Source organism: Oncorhynchus mykiss, chromosome 8, assembly GCF_057628025.1.
Source record: "Oncorhynchus mykiss isolate SJ-2025 chromosome 8, ASM5762802v1, whole genome shotgun sequence".
Lineage (NCBI taxonomy): Eukaryota > Metazoa > Chordata > Actinopteri > Salmoniformes > Salmonidae > Oncorhynchus > Oncorhynchus mykiss.
This window is the reverse complement of record NC_143029.1, coordinates 51046747-51065536: the sequence shown is the minus strand read 5'-3', so window position 1 is coordinate 51065536 and position 18790 is coordinate 51046747. Positions and strand designations below refer to the sequence as shown.

At 41.4% G+C, this 18790-nt stretch overlaps 1 protein-coding gene across 3 annotated transcripts in view; it reads left to right on the top strand.

Annotated features, from left to right (window-relative positions):
- The window catches only part of LOC110530011 (fibroblast growth factor 12), a 54516-nt gene that overhangs the window by 3376 nt on the left and 32350 nt on the right, over positions 1-18790 (top strand). The window contains exons 1-3 of one of the 3 annotated variants that reach the window (XM_021612765.3): positions 7393-9741; positions 10905-10952; positions 15271-15381. In XM_021612765.3, coding sequence (XP_021468440.1) covers positions 9543-9741; positions 10905-10952; positions 15271-15381 — 358 coding nt within the window. In that variant the 5' untranslated portion in view covers positions 7393-9542. Of the gene's footprint in view, positions 1-7392; positions 9742-10904; positions 10953-15270; positions 15382-18790 lie in introns of those variants that run through there. The other 2 variants (XM_021612766.3, XM_021612767.3) reach the window with 2 other exon arrangements.

Sequence of the window (18790 nt, the reverse complement as noted above, 5' to 3'; positions counted from 1 at the left end):
AACTGTATCAGACATGCATGTGTCCTGTCGATAACAGAGCAGTGCGTTATTATTTTAGGTCCACAAGCTTGTGCCTATATTGGCAATAACTGGGGACATGGACTGGGAACCATGTGAGGTGAGATGGAAGGTGTGCATGGTGATAGACTGTTGGCTATGCCAATTGCCAGAATAGCCAGCAAAGTTTTTCAATGGGATCTATCCATAGGGGGAGCCTCAGCAATCAAAATGTCTGACCTTTTCCAACAGTCTGACTGTGAGCATTTGTATGAAAACCATATTTAGGGCCTCCCGGGTGGCGCAGTGGTTAAGGGCGCTGTACTGCAACCGGCCGCGACCGGGAGGTCCGTGGGGCGACGCACAATTGGCCTAGCGTCGTCCGGATTAGGGAGGGCTTGGTCGGTAGGGATGTCCTTGTCTCATCGCGCACCAGCGACTCCTGTGGCGGGCCGGGCGCAGTGCGCGCTAGCCAAGGTTGCCGGGTGCACGGTGTAGCCTCCGACACATTGGTGCGGCTGGCTTCCTGGTTGGATGCGCGCTGTGTTAAGAAGCAGTGCGGCTGGTTGGGTTGTGTATCGGAGGACGCATGACATTCAAACCTTCGTCTCTCCCGAGCCCGTAAGGGAGTTGTAGCGATGAGACAAGATAGTACAACAATTGGATACCACGAAATTGGAGAGAAAAAGGGGTAAAAATTCACAAAAAAAAAAAAAAAAAGAGAACCATATTTAGGGACCCTTACAAAAAAAAACACGTGTTTTTATTTTATTTTCACGAGTCAGATAAACGATTTCACCATGTAATAACACTATTACTCCCCGCCACAGTTTAAGTTAAAAGCTGGGGGCTGGAGAAATGCAACTACTCTCAAATCTATAGACTACGGCATCGATGCAAGGACATCCATGATGTCACAATGCTAGTTTTAGGGCTGGATTCAATCCGTACCACTGAAGTATTGCGGATCTTCAGCTCTACGGATTGAATAGAGCCCGTAACCATGTTTTTAGGCTAAGCAATGGTTGTTTACATTTACTTTGTTTACAAACATTGGAGTAAAACAAGCTGATATTTTTGGTTTTGATTGGGTACAACAGTTTAAAGCTCATGAGGCATTTAATGTTATATTCTTCAAGAATCAATGGGTACATACAGTATCATTAATTTATCAATCCAAAAATTGATGTAGCAACTAAGGATTACCCGTTTAACAGGAAGCGACCTTCATACAGCAGAACTATGTTACCATTTGAGATTTATCCATTAACCCCCCCCCCCAAAAAAAAAAAATACAAATATTCTGTCCTGTGAACGTCCCTCAAAATTGTTCCCGTCCCACATTTGGCCTTTTTAGATGTAGTCACCCTAATTCCACCGGTGGAGACATTGCTTCTGTAATATGTTGACACCATCTTTTCACTGAGAATAACAGTATTTCAACCCCACAAAGTGAGATTTTTATAGTTGGAGGTTTCCAACTGCAAATTAGATTTAGAAACTGCAAATTAGATTTTCACATGATTGTTTTTCATATATGAACTTGCAATTCCACATGTGAAAGTGAGATTTTCACATGTTCATGTTTTTTTCACATGTAAAACAGCATATCCAATTTTCATGTGAAATTATATATATATTATACATTTTATATATTTATTTTTTCCTTTGGTACTTTTTACTTATTTTTTGTGATATCCAATTGGTAGTTAGTCTTGTCCCATCACTGAAACTCCCATACGGACTCAGGAGAGAGCCATGTGTCCTCTGAAACACAACCCCGCCAAGCCGCACTGCTTCTTGACACACTGCTCGCTTAACCAGCTGCACCAATGCGCCCAGCCCGCCACAAGGAGTCGCTAGAGCACAATGGGACAACACCGGGGTCTGTAGTGACACCTCTACTTAGACTCCTGTGCCACTCAGGAGGCCCCTTACATGTGAACGTTTTTAACATGTGAAACAGCAAATTTCACATGTGAACCTGCAATTCACGTGAGGTGAACACATGTTATTCTCCTGCAATATAAAAATAAATGGGTGGAGGAGATTAATCATAAACCCAAATTGAGAACCTTTTTGTTTAATTAACTTTTTACTGCAGTAGGGTAAATCAGGGTCATCCAGAATGTTATTGGTAGTCTTAAACAAATCTACTTTGAAACAAAAGTATACACCTCACACACATGGTTATGGGCTTAAAAAAAATAAGACACCTGTACCATGTCAGATATAGAGTTAAAATGTATTCAATTTTGAGTTTGCATCCCAATATTACACTTCACAAAATACTGAAATATGAACAAAACCGTTTGACACAGAAACACTGGATTCTCTGCTGTTTTTTTTAAATAATGTTTAATATTTATTAAAATATAACAAATATTATTAACATTCCACCCATGAGGCCACTAGGCCATTTGACTGCAGGAAAGAGCTTCGAGTGAATTTGTGCTTGCGAGATATATTTTGCACAACCTACCTAAAAGCAAGATATCGCTATATGCACAGGTAAGATCAGCGTATTGAAACAGGTCAGTATTGTGGTGAAATGGAGGAGGAAAGACTATGTAACCATTGTGACTTTGAAGCGATAGCGAATTAAATAAACGTTATCCTCCATTGAACTTTCTAATACGAAAGTTATTATTATTATTCCAGAAAGCCCACCAGATATACCCTGGTATTATGTGGCTTAGCGATGAGGAGAAACTGAAATGTTTTCTGAATTCTTAGTTAAAGCCTGGAATAAAAGAAAAGCGGTGACCTATAATTAAAGTATACAAATATTTATCTCCAGACATATAGCAAAGTGCACATACTGTATGCGTGTAGGCCAATATCTCTCACACTTGAATCTTCTTTTTGTGCCAGACCGGGTTTAAACGCCTTCCTTTTCATTTTAATTGTAATTTTTCAAAATCCGTGTTTATTTTATGTTTTTTTTTTTTACTGCTCTAGGGTTTTTATTATTGCTTGGATAACCTTATTGATTTATTTTTCAATATTTATGTGGTGCACACTGCACAGAACACCAGAAGAATTATCACTGTGAATCATTGTAATGTTTGTTTATGTGTCATTTAAACCCGTAAGGGATGGGTTGCCAACTGGCAATTTGACACAAAAATTGTCATTCATTCATTCCGAGAGGGACTAAAATGCAAAGAGTGGCACTAAGTGTAAACCAATAATATTTTATTGTAAAGTGTAACTAAAGGTGCATTCTGTGATCTGTTCCCCTCTATAAATAACAGGTTGATACATGCACACAGATGCAAAGTTTTTGTAAATAGGGCCTCAGGTTCTTTGCTACATCATCTCTTACAGAATAATTTTTTTGTGAACAGTATTGTACTGGTTTTAAAGGTGGATATGCCTGTTGATATCATACACACTTCAAAACCTAATAGCTAAATGACTTTATATTTATATTTGATGTCATTTTCATGTGAAAATGAAAGCAGAGTAGTAGCTGGGTTTCATTTAACTTCCCATCTTTAATTATTTGTGATCAAATGTATTTTATTTTATGTACATTATCAGGGAGTACAGAGAAAGGCAGTATAGAGCATTATTCACATTGATCCTCCCCCATTTCCCTCTCCTCATTGTCCTTTACCACAATTTCATGTCACAGCATATTATCAATCATATAACAGTTACAAATGGGCTGGAAGCACATTTTCATTGGTGGAAAAGTAAGACGGCAAATACTGGAGGACAAAATGTAGGCATCCTTTTGATAATCAAACTAAACAAGCCGGATGAGGGATTTGAAACCTTTCACTTTCCCGCCCAGCAACAATGTGTCTATTGACTGCCATTATTACCATCTCCATAAGCAATGGTAACACCAATTCCTCATTAGAATTTCAGCAGGGTATTCGTGAACAGAATCAATAGTAAAAGATGATAGCAACGATTATGTAGGTTGCCAGAGATTTGACCCCATCATGGCCTGCTTTATGTCAGAAGTTGACCTCATCCCATGCATACTTGGAATATCCAAAAGCTGTGTTTGTGTGTGCATGCTCTATTTCTACTTTAATTAACTTTTTAAAAAGAGGGATTGAGATGTGTCTTGAGATGTGTCTTTGTCATTGTATTTCCTTTACTTTATGAGAGCATGGACAACCTCTTGTCAAGTACACAAGTATAAATGTCTATAAGCAATATGTTGAGTATTTTTATAAAGGCAAGGCATTTATGGGTAACTGCTATAATTAAGGAAACACCAACATAAAGTAGCTTAATAGGGCATTGGGCCACCGTGAGCTGCCAGATCAGCTCCAATGCACCTTGGCATAGATTCTACAAGTGTCTGGAGCTCTATTGGAGGGATGCGACACCATTATCCTACAAGAAATTACATAATTTGGTGTTTTGTTGATGGTGGTAGAAAATGTTGTCTCAGGCTCTGCTCCAGAATCTGCCATAAGTGTTCAATTGGGTTGAGATCTGGTGACTGAGACGCCCGCACACGCACACACACACACACACACACACACACACCCTTTAAACACCCTCCTGATGCTCCTTTGAGACCCTCTCTTTCAAAGTCACTGAGATCTCTTTTTCTAGCGATGTTAGACAAAATAATGGCCAACTGGGCATTTTTATACACGACCCTGAGTATGATGAGAAGTTAATTGCTTACTTTGTATCCCTCATTTACTCAAGTATGCCCTTTTATTTCTTCAGTTACCTGTATCTACTCTGACCTTTCACATAATAGGTGGCAGGTAGCCTAGTGGTTAGAGCATTAGACTAGTAACCGAAAGGTTGCAAGATCGAATCAAAATAAAAAAAAATCTGTGGTTCTGCCCCAGAACAAGGCCCCAGAACAAGGCAGTTAGCCTGTTCCTAGGTCATCATTGAACATTTCAATTTCTCTTTAACTGACTTACCTAGTTAAATAAAGTAAAAAAATTGAGATCTGGCCATGAAATGTATACTTTATTTCCCAAGGGCACTAAAACTGACATTCCATCATGCTGCATTCTGTTTATGGAATGGGGGAGAGGATTGCAACTATGTATTCCAATAGTTTACAAGAGTGCCAATAGAGTACACAACATAACACAATCTAAGATGCACTTCTTATTATATCATGAAAAAGTTCAGTATCACACCTCCCTTTGTGTCACATGGTCACATTTCCAGTACAGTAAATAGTTTTATGTACAAGAAAAAACAAATGCAGTATGCTCTAATGACAAGACAACTGAAATTGAGCACTAAAATACTTGACGCATGACAAAGACGCAATGTCCACAAGATGGCGGTAGATATAAGGAAATCTGTAGTGCTCTTGGAACGCCGTGGCCTGCTGTGGCACTGTACCGCGGGGTTGACAGGCTCACAGCTGGTGAACAAGATCACTTTGGCCACGTTGTTGTAAATGTTTCAATATTTTCAGAATTTGAAGGAATCTATTAAAATTCTAATTTTGTTAGTGATATTATGAGTTTCCTGTCTAGTGAAACGAGAATCACTCTACAACAGACTGAATGCTGATTAAAGGCCCAGTGCAGTCAAACGTGAAATCCTATGTTTTATATGTATATTTCCACACTAGGAGGTTGGAATAATACTGTGTAATTGTAAAAATTACGATAATGCCTTTTTAGTGTAAACGCTGTTTGAAAATATGACCTGAAATCTCAAACTGTTTTGATGTGATGGAGTTTTGGCCTGCCTGGTGACATCACCAGGCGTTGCATTTGTTAATTAATAGACCAATAAGAAATAGGGTTCCAAACCTCTCTGCCAATAACAGTTAGTTTTCAGTTTTCCCCTCAGACCACTCCCAGACAGTCCTATCAAAATTCTTGCTTGAGAAATTGATCTTTGCTAAGAAGCTTTTTCTGTTTCTTTTTGACAATTTTTAAAGAAATATGTTCACAGTAAGGTACTTAATTGTTACCCAGAAATTATTTGATATTGAGGTAAAAACAACTGCATTGGACCTTTAAGCTTTGTTGAGACACAAATTACTTCATTTTGTTGAGTAACAAATAAAGGAGCATTTGTATCCCACTGGGCAAAAACTGGTTGAACGTTGTGTCCACATCATTTCAACACTAAAAACCTTTGTGATGTCGTTGAATAAATGTGAAAAACTAAATTGTCATCAACGTAAGAGCATTTCTTTTTTTTTTTCTCACCCAACTTTGAACCTAAATCCAATGACATGGTGATACATTTATTTGATTTCATGTTGAATTCATGTTAGTTGGACAACTCAACCAAATGATAAATCAAAACTAGACATTGGAACTGACGTCTGTGCCCAGTGGGATTTGAACAGTGACAACTACACAGAAAGTATTTACTAACGTTTACATACACATACACATGCTATGTTGATTATTGTCTACAATATGACAAGTGATGAAGTAGAAAAACATAAAACCTTTAAAAAAATGGTTTAAAAGGACTGAAAAAAAAATATCACTCACTTGACTCTGATGGGAGACATTTCAGAGTATTGATAGTAGAAAATAATGAAGGTCAATGCTACACCGTAAATATATTACCTATAGGGGTATATACTATAGAGAAAACAAGAATAGGTCATGTAATAGAGACTGTTTAATGTTGACATTTCAGCACAATAATATAGATTGAATAGAGTTATACAATGATAACATCCACAATATGAAAACAATGATGAGATGTTTTACTGTAACTACTTGTGTTACAGTAAATCGCACCACACACAAGAAGACATCGTGTGTGGACAGATGGAATGAAGCAGTAGGCATCTTGAGGAGAGAGAACTTACATGTAATGTACAATTAACTTTGCGTAAAGTAGTTGAGTTACCCATTAGGGAAAAGCTTATTTTTTTTATATAAATTTTTTAAATCTTATTGTGACAATGACATATTTTGGGCCTGGTCTTTATTCGGCACCACAGTGGAGCCACCATAGAGAGCTATTCTATTTGTAATCTGTAAGAGATTATATATACTTTAATTATGTGGGAGTCATTTCCCCTTTCCAAGAATTCTCCATAATACCCACGAACCCCTTCTCCACGGAACGGTATTACGTGGGGCGACAGACAGTGAATACATCCTACAGTAAATGGCATCCTAATCCCTACATAGTGAACAACTTTTGACCAAAGCCCTATAGGCCCTGGTTCAAAGTAGTGCACTATTAGGGAAATAGGGTACCATTCAGGGCGACAAACAGTAAAAATGATAAATTATGTCATTTGGGATTTGCTATTGATTATATTTTCTGGTAGTAATTAAATATCAGTTTTGACATGTATGCGCTTGGACCCCCCCACCTAACAATATGCATGAACACTTTGGCACTAACTCACAAGGTGAACACACACACACACACACACACACTCAAACCCCTTTCACCGGGGGTAGAGTCGAGACAAGGAGCGAGACAGTAGCTTCCTCAATCATTGATTCCATTTTCAGAGAAGAGATGTCAAACCCAGACAAAGTTTACCCCTGAATGTTTCATGCCAACTCTCTGTGGCAGGGAGGCAAGAGGTTTTCCATGTACTGTATGACTCACGTCATTCTCCCTCCCACCCTCTAAGCCGCTGTCGCGTGTGTGTTCCTACATGTGGACACACACGTGATATAGGACACAGCACCAGAAAAAAAAAACCCACACACACACACACACCGCCATTCATCAGTTAATGCAACAGAGGTCAGGAGTTAGCACTTTCATTGAGAGGGCCTGCCACTGCCAGAACACTAACACTGGCAGACTTGATATAACACTTGTTATAACGTGTCATGACACCCTTGTAATGTAATGACACTGTAATAACGCATGGAACAGAATATTACTTTCACCAAATTAGAATTCACATAAAGTCACTGTATTTCATGTGATTCATGTGTGTGTGTGTATGTCTGTAATTTAGTCCTGTTGTGTTGTCGCTGCCTTATCAATATGTGCTTTATTTCTACCAGTATATGTGCATTGTGCGCTGGGATTCGTATAGGGTGATGTTGCATAAACTCTTTCGCCATCACGTGTCCATAGACACTTCGAACTAATGTGAGACCCAATTAAATAGGGATGTACTTGAATGCTGCAGTGTATAAAACAATATAATATAAAACTGATGTTTGCGAAATGGACTCATAAACCAATGGAATTTGAACGGTATAGTCTGAATACCATTGGGCCAAGTTGTCCCTGTAGCACCAGATGATATAGCATTTTTCGCTGCTCCATTTCAAACTGAAGAAAGACTCTTGTCCCATGAAAAAAAATGTGGCACCGAAGTGCTTCTCAAATCCGTGGACAGTTTGGGGTTGACCGCGTGTAGAGACCACAGCACACCGTTATTTTGGAGATCCGCGCTCTCCGTCTCTCCCTTACATACACTTACGCATACACGTACACTCTCTCTCTCTCTAACATGCACGTGTACAGACACACACTCTCTCCCTTACTCCGCTGCCCCTCCTGCCTCTCGCTCTCTCCGTGCCCCTCTCATTTATTCTGTGCCCCGGAGAATTCCTCATCCAAACCTCAATCACGTATGATTGCGTAGAGTGAGAGAGATCGAAAGGTGAGCCCATTCACGCTTGACTGTTCGGCGATAGCACACGCCACACATCCATACGGAACGCATTGGAAATACTCCTTTAGGCTACACCATATGGTTTTGTGGGCAATAAGAAAAAAAACGCGTCTGGGGAAATCTTTATAGCCTACCTACGGACAATAATAACAACAAAACGCATATTTGTTTTCTCTCATCGTAAAAGCCCAAATCACCATGTTGCTGCTGCATTCTCGCAGACCATTGTCTTTCCCCGACAGTGCTCGCGGTGTCTGCTACTGGTAGAGGTGCTGGCGCGCTGGCACAAATGCCCGTAGTCCTCGAGAGCGAGTGGGCAGCCAAACAGACAGTCGCCTAGCTCTCGTCGCCTCTCGATTCGGCGTTGTATTTGGCTTATGGCTTAATACGTTGAAAAGTTACGAGGCGTTGCATTAACGCAGCTGTTGATGAAATTGTTTACAGTGGAGTTTAAGGTGTCTCGAATGCATTACGGTGCTGGATATTTTGCCACTTACCGACTTTCCGTGCACATGAGGATTGCACAGAGTCGATCTTGTCAGACTTGGCGCCATTCAACTGGAATACCTGAGACTCAATTGTGTGCACGCACGCACGCTCCGACAACACACAAACTTATTTACCACTGTTGTGACATTTTTTTTGAATAGCCTACATTTTGTAGCCATGCTTTTATCCGTGCGTAAATTTGCGGCATATGTTTTATGAGTCAATGGTATTTGACGCTTTCCCTGCAAGGAATTTGTGACTGGTATCGTTCCCCAGGATGCAGTATGGATGCCCGATGATGCGCGGGACTTGGTGGATTTTCTAAAGGGGATCGGAATGACATTTGAGTAAACCCCCGTGGACCGTAAATTCGATTTTCTCCACCCGGTTCCTTTTGCACCAAACAGCCGCACACAACTCGACATCTGTCCAACGATTCTGGGCTCGGTTTCGGTTCGGCTCGCCCGCGAGGGAGATGGCCGCAATCGCCAGCTCCTTGATCCGACAGAAACGCCAGGCGAGGGAGTCAAACAGTGACCGGGTCTCCACTACTAAACGGCGCCCCAGCCCCAGCAAAGACCCACGTTCCATATGCGAGCGGCATTTCTTGGGGGTCTTCAGCAAAGTCCGTTTCTGCAGTGGCAAGAAAAGACCAGCCGCTCGAAGGCGACCAGGTCAGTGCTGTAGTTTTGTGTGCAACGGTTCCCTCTGCCCCTCGACCGAGCCGAGCTAAGGCATTACTGCAGTCGAAGGCTCTAGCTAGCCCATCTGAAAGGCTGCAGGTAGATTTATCCGCGGAGAATGCGATGCGAAAATTCCACCTGTTCCATAGCTCACATAGCTCTGTCGAGAACCACCGCAAGACACAACAGTTTACCCACATCCTGCCGTATCAGCCTCAATGTAAAACGATGTATATGTTGTGACGTTACCAATATGTATGTTATATTGCTGTTGTCAGAATGATCGTTTATCTTGGCACCATTATTGCCATCCTATCATATAGTCAAATGCTGTGCATTTCTATTAGAAGGCAAGGCAAATATTGGCTTACATATATTAACATTTTTAATCCAGATGTATTTTTTACATCCCCCTTGCCAAGTAGAATAATGCTACCTTAAAGAATTCAATAATGAATGCAAATTGAGACTTAGTGAAGATAAGTTGCACCGCAGTGCACCAAGGCTCTTTTGAGATGAAATGTTTAATGGTAAATGTTTATTGCAGTGGGGATGTTTATTGCAGTTTAGTGAGGTAGCTATAGTGATTAAGAGGCTACCCCGGGCGAATTGATGGACACAGGCTCCGTTCCTACTATGCTAAGGTATCATTCTTCCCATCCTCCTGGTGCACAGATAAAGAGGAACGGGCAAATCATTCCTCTCCTTATCGAACCAAAGGCTGTCATGTGATGAACAGCAGGTGCACCATCCCCACAGACAGACAGGGAGACAGACAGACAGGCCAAAACCACAGACAGACACATGCAGACAGACTAGAATCACAGACAAACCAAAACCACAGACAGACAGACTGGAACCATAGACAAACTGACAGACCAAAACCACAGACAGACCAGAACCACAGACAGACCGGAACCATAGACAAACTGACAGACCAGAACCACAGACAGAACAGGACCGTAGACAGACAGACAGACAGACAGAACAGGACCATAGACAGACAGAACAGGACCATAGACAGACAGACAGCACATGTCCTTTACCTCATATCCCTATACTGCTATAATGATTTTAGCATTTTGACAAAACAGCCAATGCTGGAGGAATTTGTCTGTTAAAAGAATCTTGTTTTTCCTTTTATCCCCTGTAAGATGCACCCTCCAAACCTCCACAGGTGTCCCGTAAGGGCGGCAGGCTAGGTTAGTAGCTCAGCCTCCATCCGTGTGTGCTGTGTTTTTTTCCGTCTCCACCCCCCGCCCCATCTCGCGCCCATGTCGATACCCCTGTTGTGAGGGAGGGGAGGTGGGTGGGTGATGGCTTATAGCACCTGTCTGGTGCCGGTGACCCCTCTGCTGATTTGTTTGACACTATGCTTTCAATTTTTATTTCTTTTATTTTTCTTTACTCCTTGTTAACGCTCTCTTCCAGTAGTCTCTTTGTCCTTGGCTACTCTCTCCCTCTCGTTTTTTGTCTCAGTCTTTCAGTTCGTATGTGTCAGATCAGTTTTTATTCTCTCTCTTCGTTTTCCTCCTCCAGTGTGTCTTTGTTTGTGTTTAACATGTATGTCACATGTGGAGTATTGCTGTGTGACTGGGTGGCGGTCTGTTTATTTGTGTGCATCGACCTGCTGTGTTTTCCCTGTCTAACTTGTCGACGGTAGCAGTTGAGGTGATCATTCACCATTTCATGGTCATAACGCCATTCGTCAACATACCCAAATGTCCCCGTGTATGTCTCTGCATCGGTACACGTAAAGTTGTGCCATTTTGAATGGCTCCAGTCAGCATTCATACACACAGGCACATTCTCCCATACTAGGCATATCCCAAGCGCAAAAACAGGTAATTTGCTCCTTCAATGTCCACCCGTCTCTCTCAAACTCATACTTAAACACTCCCTCGCCCTCTATTTCTTTCTCCTCTCACACATACCAGCATACTTCACTTGCACGTAAACGCACGTCCATTCTGTTTCCCGCCCCTCTGAATGGAGCTGACGTGCTCTGCTGTCAGTGATTACTTAGCCCTTTATTTACAGAAGTGCAGTTATCACATGTGATTTAGTGAGACCCCCCCCCAGCTAGCCCCCACTCTCTCTGCCCTACCCATGATGGATGATGGCGGGCCTGTCCCAGAGATTGATGGCTCCACCCCCGAAGGGAAGTGAGTTGTGGGTTGATGGACAGAATAGTGTACAGCTGAGGCGACATGAAACTTCACTGCTGCGAGGTCAGCTTGCAGGCCAACCCTGGGCTCAACTACAGTATGGATCAAATGCCACTAATCTGCTCCAGGACCAGCTCTGGAGGCCTACAGATCCACTGTGGACACTAGCCCTGATTCTGATGCTACACCATCAGCCCTATCTGAACCCGTCCACATATTCACACTACACCTCGAAAGATCTGATCTTGATCAATGAATGGTTTGTTTCATTTAAAGACTAAGAAAATTCAATTGAATAATGAACTTGCATCCAAACACAATTTTGTTTGTTTAGCTCAGGCAAAGGGAAGGATTCATTATTTCCAGATTGCGACTTTCCATTCACTCTCAGTTTGATGATGAACGCTATTTTACACTTTCACAGATTATACGATGGTTGATCCAGTTGGATCACAACTCCCTTAACTTCAACCGTGCTTCAAATTAACCTTTGCATGACTCCATAAGCAGCATCACTTCCATAATATACAGTGCCTTTGGAAAGTATTCAGCCCCCTTGACTTTTTCCACATTTAGTTAGGTCACAGCCTTATTCTAAAATGTATTAAATATTTTTTTCCCCTCATCAATCTACACACAATAGCCAATAATGACAAAGCAATAACAGGCTTTTAGAAATGTATGCTAATTTATAATAACATTTAAAAAAGGAAATAAAAATGAAATAGTACATTTACATAAGTATTCAGACTCAGTACTTTGTTGAATCACCTTTGGCAGCGATTACAACCTTGAGTCGTCTTGGGTATGACACTACAAGCTTGGCACACCTGTATATAGAGAGTTTCTCCCATTCTTCTCTGCAGATCCTCTCAAGCCCTGTCAGGTTTGATGGACAGCTATTTTCAGGTCTCTCCAGAGATGTTCGATCGGGTTCAAGTCCGGGCTTTGGCTGGCCCACTCAAGGACTTGTCCCGAAACCACCCCTGCATTGTCTTGGCTTTGTGTTTTGGGTCGTTGTCCCGTTGGAAGATGAACCTTCACCCCAGTCTGAGGTCCTGAGTGCTCTGGAGCAGGTTTTCATCAAGGATCTCTGTATTTTGTTCCGTACATCTTTGCCTTGATCCTGACTAGTCTCCCAGTCCCTGCCACTGAAAAACATCCCCACAGCATGATGCTGCCACCACCATGCTTCACCGTAGGGATGGTTCCAGATTTCCTCCAGATGTAACGCTTAGCATTCAGGTCAAAGAGTTGAATCTTGATTTCATTAGACCAGAGAACATTGTTTCTCATGGTCTTAGAGTCTTTAGGTGCCTTTTGGTAAACTCCAAGCGGGCTGTCATGTGCCTTTTACTGAGGAGTGGCTTCCGTCTGGTCACTCTACCATAAAGGCCTAATTGGTGGAGTGCTGCAGAGATGGTTGTCCTTCTGGAAGGTTCCCCCATTTCCACAGAGGAACTCTAGAGCTCTGTCAGAGTGACCATTGGGTTCTCGGTCACCTCCCTGACCAAGGCCCTTCTCCCCCGATTTCTCAGTTTGGCCAGGGGGGCAGCTCTAGAAAGAGTTTGGTGGTTCCAAACTTCTTCCATTTAAGAACGATGGAGGCCACTGTGTTCTGGGGGACCTTCGATGCTGCAGACATTTTTTTGGTACCCTTCCCCAGGGACAATTCCTTCAGCCTCATGGCTTGGTTTTTGCACAGACATGCACTGTCAACTGTGAGACCTTATATAGACAGGTGTGTGCCTTTCCAAATCATGTCCAATTAATTTAATTTACCACAGGTGGACTCCAATCAAGTTGTAGAATCATTTCAAGGATGAACAATGGAAACAGGATGCACCTGAGCTCAATTTTGTGTCTCATAGCAATGGGTCTGAATACTTATGTAAATAAGTATATTTTTGATAAATGAACAAACATTTTTCAAAATCTGTTTTATCTTTGTCATTATGGGGTATTGTGTGTAGATTGCTGAAGATTTTGTATTTATTTAATACATTTTAGACTAAGGCCGTAACGTAACAAAATGTGGAAAAAGTCAACGGGTCTCAGTACTTACCGTGCTTTCATAAAGGCCAAATATTGAACGACCAAAAATCCCAAATGCAAGATCGTTTACTCCAAATCTATTTTCACTGCTAAGTGCTACTGGTGATGAGCTCCATCGAAGTGAAACTATCCACACAATCAAAATAACTGCATGTGAATCATTCCTGAGAGTTCACAGATTATTGTTTCTCACAAGGTGATCTTCTAGCACCCCCACCCTTTCCCAAACGATAAACAGTCTCATTCACACATACATGTTTTTCTTGCCTTGGGAGAGAAGACTCCCATAGCCTTGGGCTAAAAACTCCGTATCCACCTGCTCCCTCACAAGTGTTGATTGCTGCAACCTGAGCCCAGCGCTAGCTCGGCTCTCCTCCAAATATCATCAGCACCACCAAGTTGGAAGGTAAACTCAGAGTTATTTATAGATGGTATAACATTTTGGGCTGACTCTCCTCAGGATATAACCATAGCCTTTGATTGGGGATCAGTTGTGGTGTTGAAAGCCCTAAACGGCACAATCAACATACAGTTGTGGATTTTTGTTACTCAAACCCACGTTATGAAGTCCCGGCTCACCAACGTTACCAGGCCCATCTAGGAGCAAACAGTTACTTAGGGCAGAATACCAGTTTGAGATGATTGTGCACAACTGTTGTTTTTGCACAAATATCCCAACGACATCCGTTCATTATTTACGCAAAAGTTCAAGTTAAGCACATAAAAGGTTAGGATTCATCCCTTGGTGAACAGTGACAATGTGAATATTCCCACAAGGCAATCATCTCATAAAAAATGTGAAGAACAGGTCAATCTCAACCCTCAAAACCCCAAAACTTAGGCCAGTTACTGTTGCACCATAATATACTGTTTTACACTTCAGATTACATCATTACCTTCAAGAACCACTCATTAACATCACCAGTCTACAAGACTGCAGTAGATATACATCATTTTTTACAGATGCATCCGGATTCGAGGGTCAGTTTGTAAATGTTAGGAGATACCTTAGCTAGCAAGTTGGCAGTACAACAAGGTAACAGTTCAGATGCATAGGTTACTGTCGTGAATACGAGCCCACCCATTGATTCTCTTGAATTGTCTTATTCTACGCCAAGTCAATTCTCACCCCTGACCCCAATCTGGTACCCAGGCTTTTTACCGTTAACCACATCCCCAACATCTGTTTTACTAGTTTGTCAATGTGAGCAGCAGTGGCGAGGTGTGAAGTGATAGGGGTGTGGTCTGACATGCCCCTGGGGGGTGGGGCGTGGTGGGGGTCTGTCCTTTGTTTCAGAGCCGCAGCTGAAAGGCATCGTGACACGATTGTTCAGCCAGCAGGGCTTCTACCTGCAGATGCAGCCGGATGGCTCTATCGATGGCAGCAAGGACGAGAACAGCGACTACAGTGAGTAATTGGGTTAGACACTACGACTCCCAGCATGCCGCATGGTTACCACTAGTCACTGGCCCAATTCCAGTTTCTTAAAAGTGTGTCCTTCCTTTCTTGACAGAATAGTGGTTAGACATGATTTGACAGGTGAACGCAAGGGCTCCGCCACATAGCTTTCACCTGTCTAGTCATTTCTAATCAGTGATTACTTTAAGGAAGGAAGGAAGGATGCACTTTTAAAGACTCTGAACTGGGATACTCACGTTACCCCATTTAGTATGACTTCCTTTATTGTATTGTATGATCAAAGCATGACAGACTTGCTAAGCTAACCAATTTGGCCTGCTATTTAGTATTTACTGTGAAACAAAATGTGTGCGCAAATGTGTGTGCAGTTTTGTTATAGCTAAGTGCCAACATCTACTGTCAAGATATATAACTATGTAAAATACACCAGCTGCGAACAATCAATTGGGCCGAACTTTTAAACAGTCTTGCAGATTAGCAATTTGCATATATCATTTTTTTTGCCTCGCGTGACAGTTTTAGACAATATTACACATCCGTGTAATATTGAGAAATAAACAGCCTAGAGTTTGTGTCAAATCCATTATAATTTTGATAGAAAAGAAAAACAATTTGGATTAAAATTTGCATGTTCAACTGAGAACACTAAAATATGTTTTTTTTATATCAAATGGAAGCACCTCCCGGCGCCTAGCAAAACATCCCTTGTGTGCCACTGTGTGGATGTAAGTGCCACATTAACCAGGTTTCCATTCAACCCTTTTATGCAAGTCAAGCACTTTGTATAAAGAATGTCAAAACGCCTGATGGAAACAATAAACGTTCCAATTGTCGACAAAACAAAATATGCTAGACAAGGTTGGGATCTTTTTGTCGGTAAAATGAATTATGTGAGAAATGTCGGTGGAAATACTTTTATGGACAAATATTTATATAATAACCATATATATCGAAGTAAACTTGAATTCACGCGGTGACATGTGGTCCTCCCACTACAACTTGTCCGGAAAGCATGCAGTTTATTAGGCTTCAGATTAAATAAGTTATAATGAACTTCACAGGGTGGTGAAAGTGCAAGGTGATGAGCTTGATGCTCCTTTCCAATAAATATCGAGGGTCTTATTCTGGTGACATAATCATCGATGCTTAGCTGCCGTTTGACAAATTCAAAGAATTTAGCTCTTTTGTCCATAATTATCTCATAATGTAGGCTATACCCACGCTGTTGGCTAGAGCACAAGTGCCAATACCAGAGTGGGCACACGCTATATAACTCAACATTTATGGTGAGAAAACCCATCAGTAGAGTTGAAAATGCGATGAAAACCCATTTAACTTGTATTTTTTTTATTCAATGCATGGGAATTTAACCGCAAAAGGTATTTTTTATGTGCATTACATTATCACGCACAGCCTTTTATCCACAAGTCAAATTCATGGTAAACCCATCTGGTGGGAAATTGCGCATATTGTTTTAATGCACATTTTTGAATATTCGCATGAAAATCTGTCACCAATTGGATGGAAACCTAGTTAGTGTTTTGATTTATTCAGGTCTAAAGCCTGTGATTATCACAACTGCACTTTCGCTGTGGATGTTCATGGCGGGGAATAAATCAAATCGAAGGAACTTCATTCTCAGGAGAAATCTGGTCCAAAGGATCATTCCACGAGTCATTTCCCTCCACTTTTACAGTGGTCGCTCTCTCCAAGTCGGTTTGCCATGCACCGAAGCAGTAATCTTTACAGTGTCTCCCTATGAACCTTGTCACAGTGAAGAAACAGCTTTCCCTAAAGGAGTCACCCTGGAGGAATGTGTCTCGGGGGGTAACAGTCTCTGCATTGTGAACAATCCCTCAGGAATAGGTTAAGCCCCAGGATCAGTATTTATGTCGGGCGGACAACAGTTTCCTAGGGGCCAGTGGCGCTACTCAAGGATTACTTTGCCCTCTAGGAACATTGAGAGAATGCCAAGAGTGTGCAAAGCTGTCATAAAGGCAAAGGGTGGCTACTTTGAAGAATCTAAAATATATTTGTTTAACAGTTTTTTGGTTACTACATGATTCCATATGTGTTATTTCATAGTTATCCTACAATGTAGAAAATAGTAAAAATAAAGAAAAACCCTTGAATTAGTAGGTGTGTCCAAACTTTTGACTGGTACTCTATATTATATATATATATATACTACCGTTCAAAAGTTTGGGGTCACTTAAAAATGTCCATGTTTTTGAAAGAAAAGCTAAATGTTTTGGTCCATTAAAATACATGAAAATTCATCAGATTTACAGTGTAGACATTGTTAATGTTGTAAATGACTATTGTAGCTGCAAACGGACGATTTTTAATGGAATATCTACATAGGCGTACAAAGGTCTATTATCAGCAACCATCACTCCTGTGTTCCAATGGCACGTTGTGTTAGCTAATCCAAGTTTATCATTTTAAAAGGCTAACTGATCATTAGAAAAACCTTTTACAATTATGTTTGCACAGCTGAAAACTGTTGTTCTGATTAAAGAAGCAATAAAACTGGCCTTATTCAGACTAATTGTGTATCTGGAGCATCAGCATTTGTGGGTTCGATTACAGCTCAAAATGGCCAGAAATAAATAACTTTCTTCTGAAACTCGTCAGTCTATTCTTGTTCTGAGAAATGAAAGCTATTCCATGCAAGAAATTGCCAAGAAACTGAAGATCTCATACAACGCTGTGTACTACTCTATTCACAGAACAGCTCAAACTGGATCTAACCAGAATAGAAAGGAGTTAGAGGCCCCGGTAGACAACTGAGCAAGAGGACAAGTACATTAGAGTGTCTAGTTTGAGAAACAGACGCCTCACAAGTCCTCAACTGGCAGCTTCATTAAATAGTACCTGCAAAACACCAGTCCCAATGTCAAGTGAAGAACTCCGGGATGCTGGCATCAATTTGATGTTATTTTAATGGACAAAAAATGTGCTTATGTTTCGAAAACAAGGACATTTCTAAGTGACCCCAAACTTTAGAACGGTGGTGTATATGACAATTTTATCAGTTGTGTAATTGCGTGAGATGATAGCATTTTGCAAACCATCTCCCCCCATCGCCCCAAGATGAATGGTTCTGACCACAAAAGTTTTTCTTCACTACACGCTCCACTGCTTTGATTGGTGTAACGTTAGCTAGAAAAAAGTGTCTATCCAGATATTGAAAAGGCACATGCAAAAAAAAAATCAAGGAACTTATAGGACAAGAACTGTGACTTCCCTTCCTCTCTGGAGCAGGGCTCTGCTGAAAGGAGTGATAACTGGAGTGGTGTTGAGGAGGATCAACTGAAGTTCGCCGTGTCTGTGACACCCGCCGTTTGGTGCGACGCAGACCCAGTGGAGAGTGTGGTGAAACAGAGCAGACACT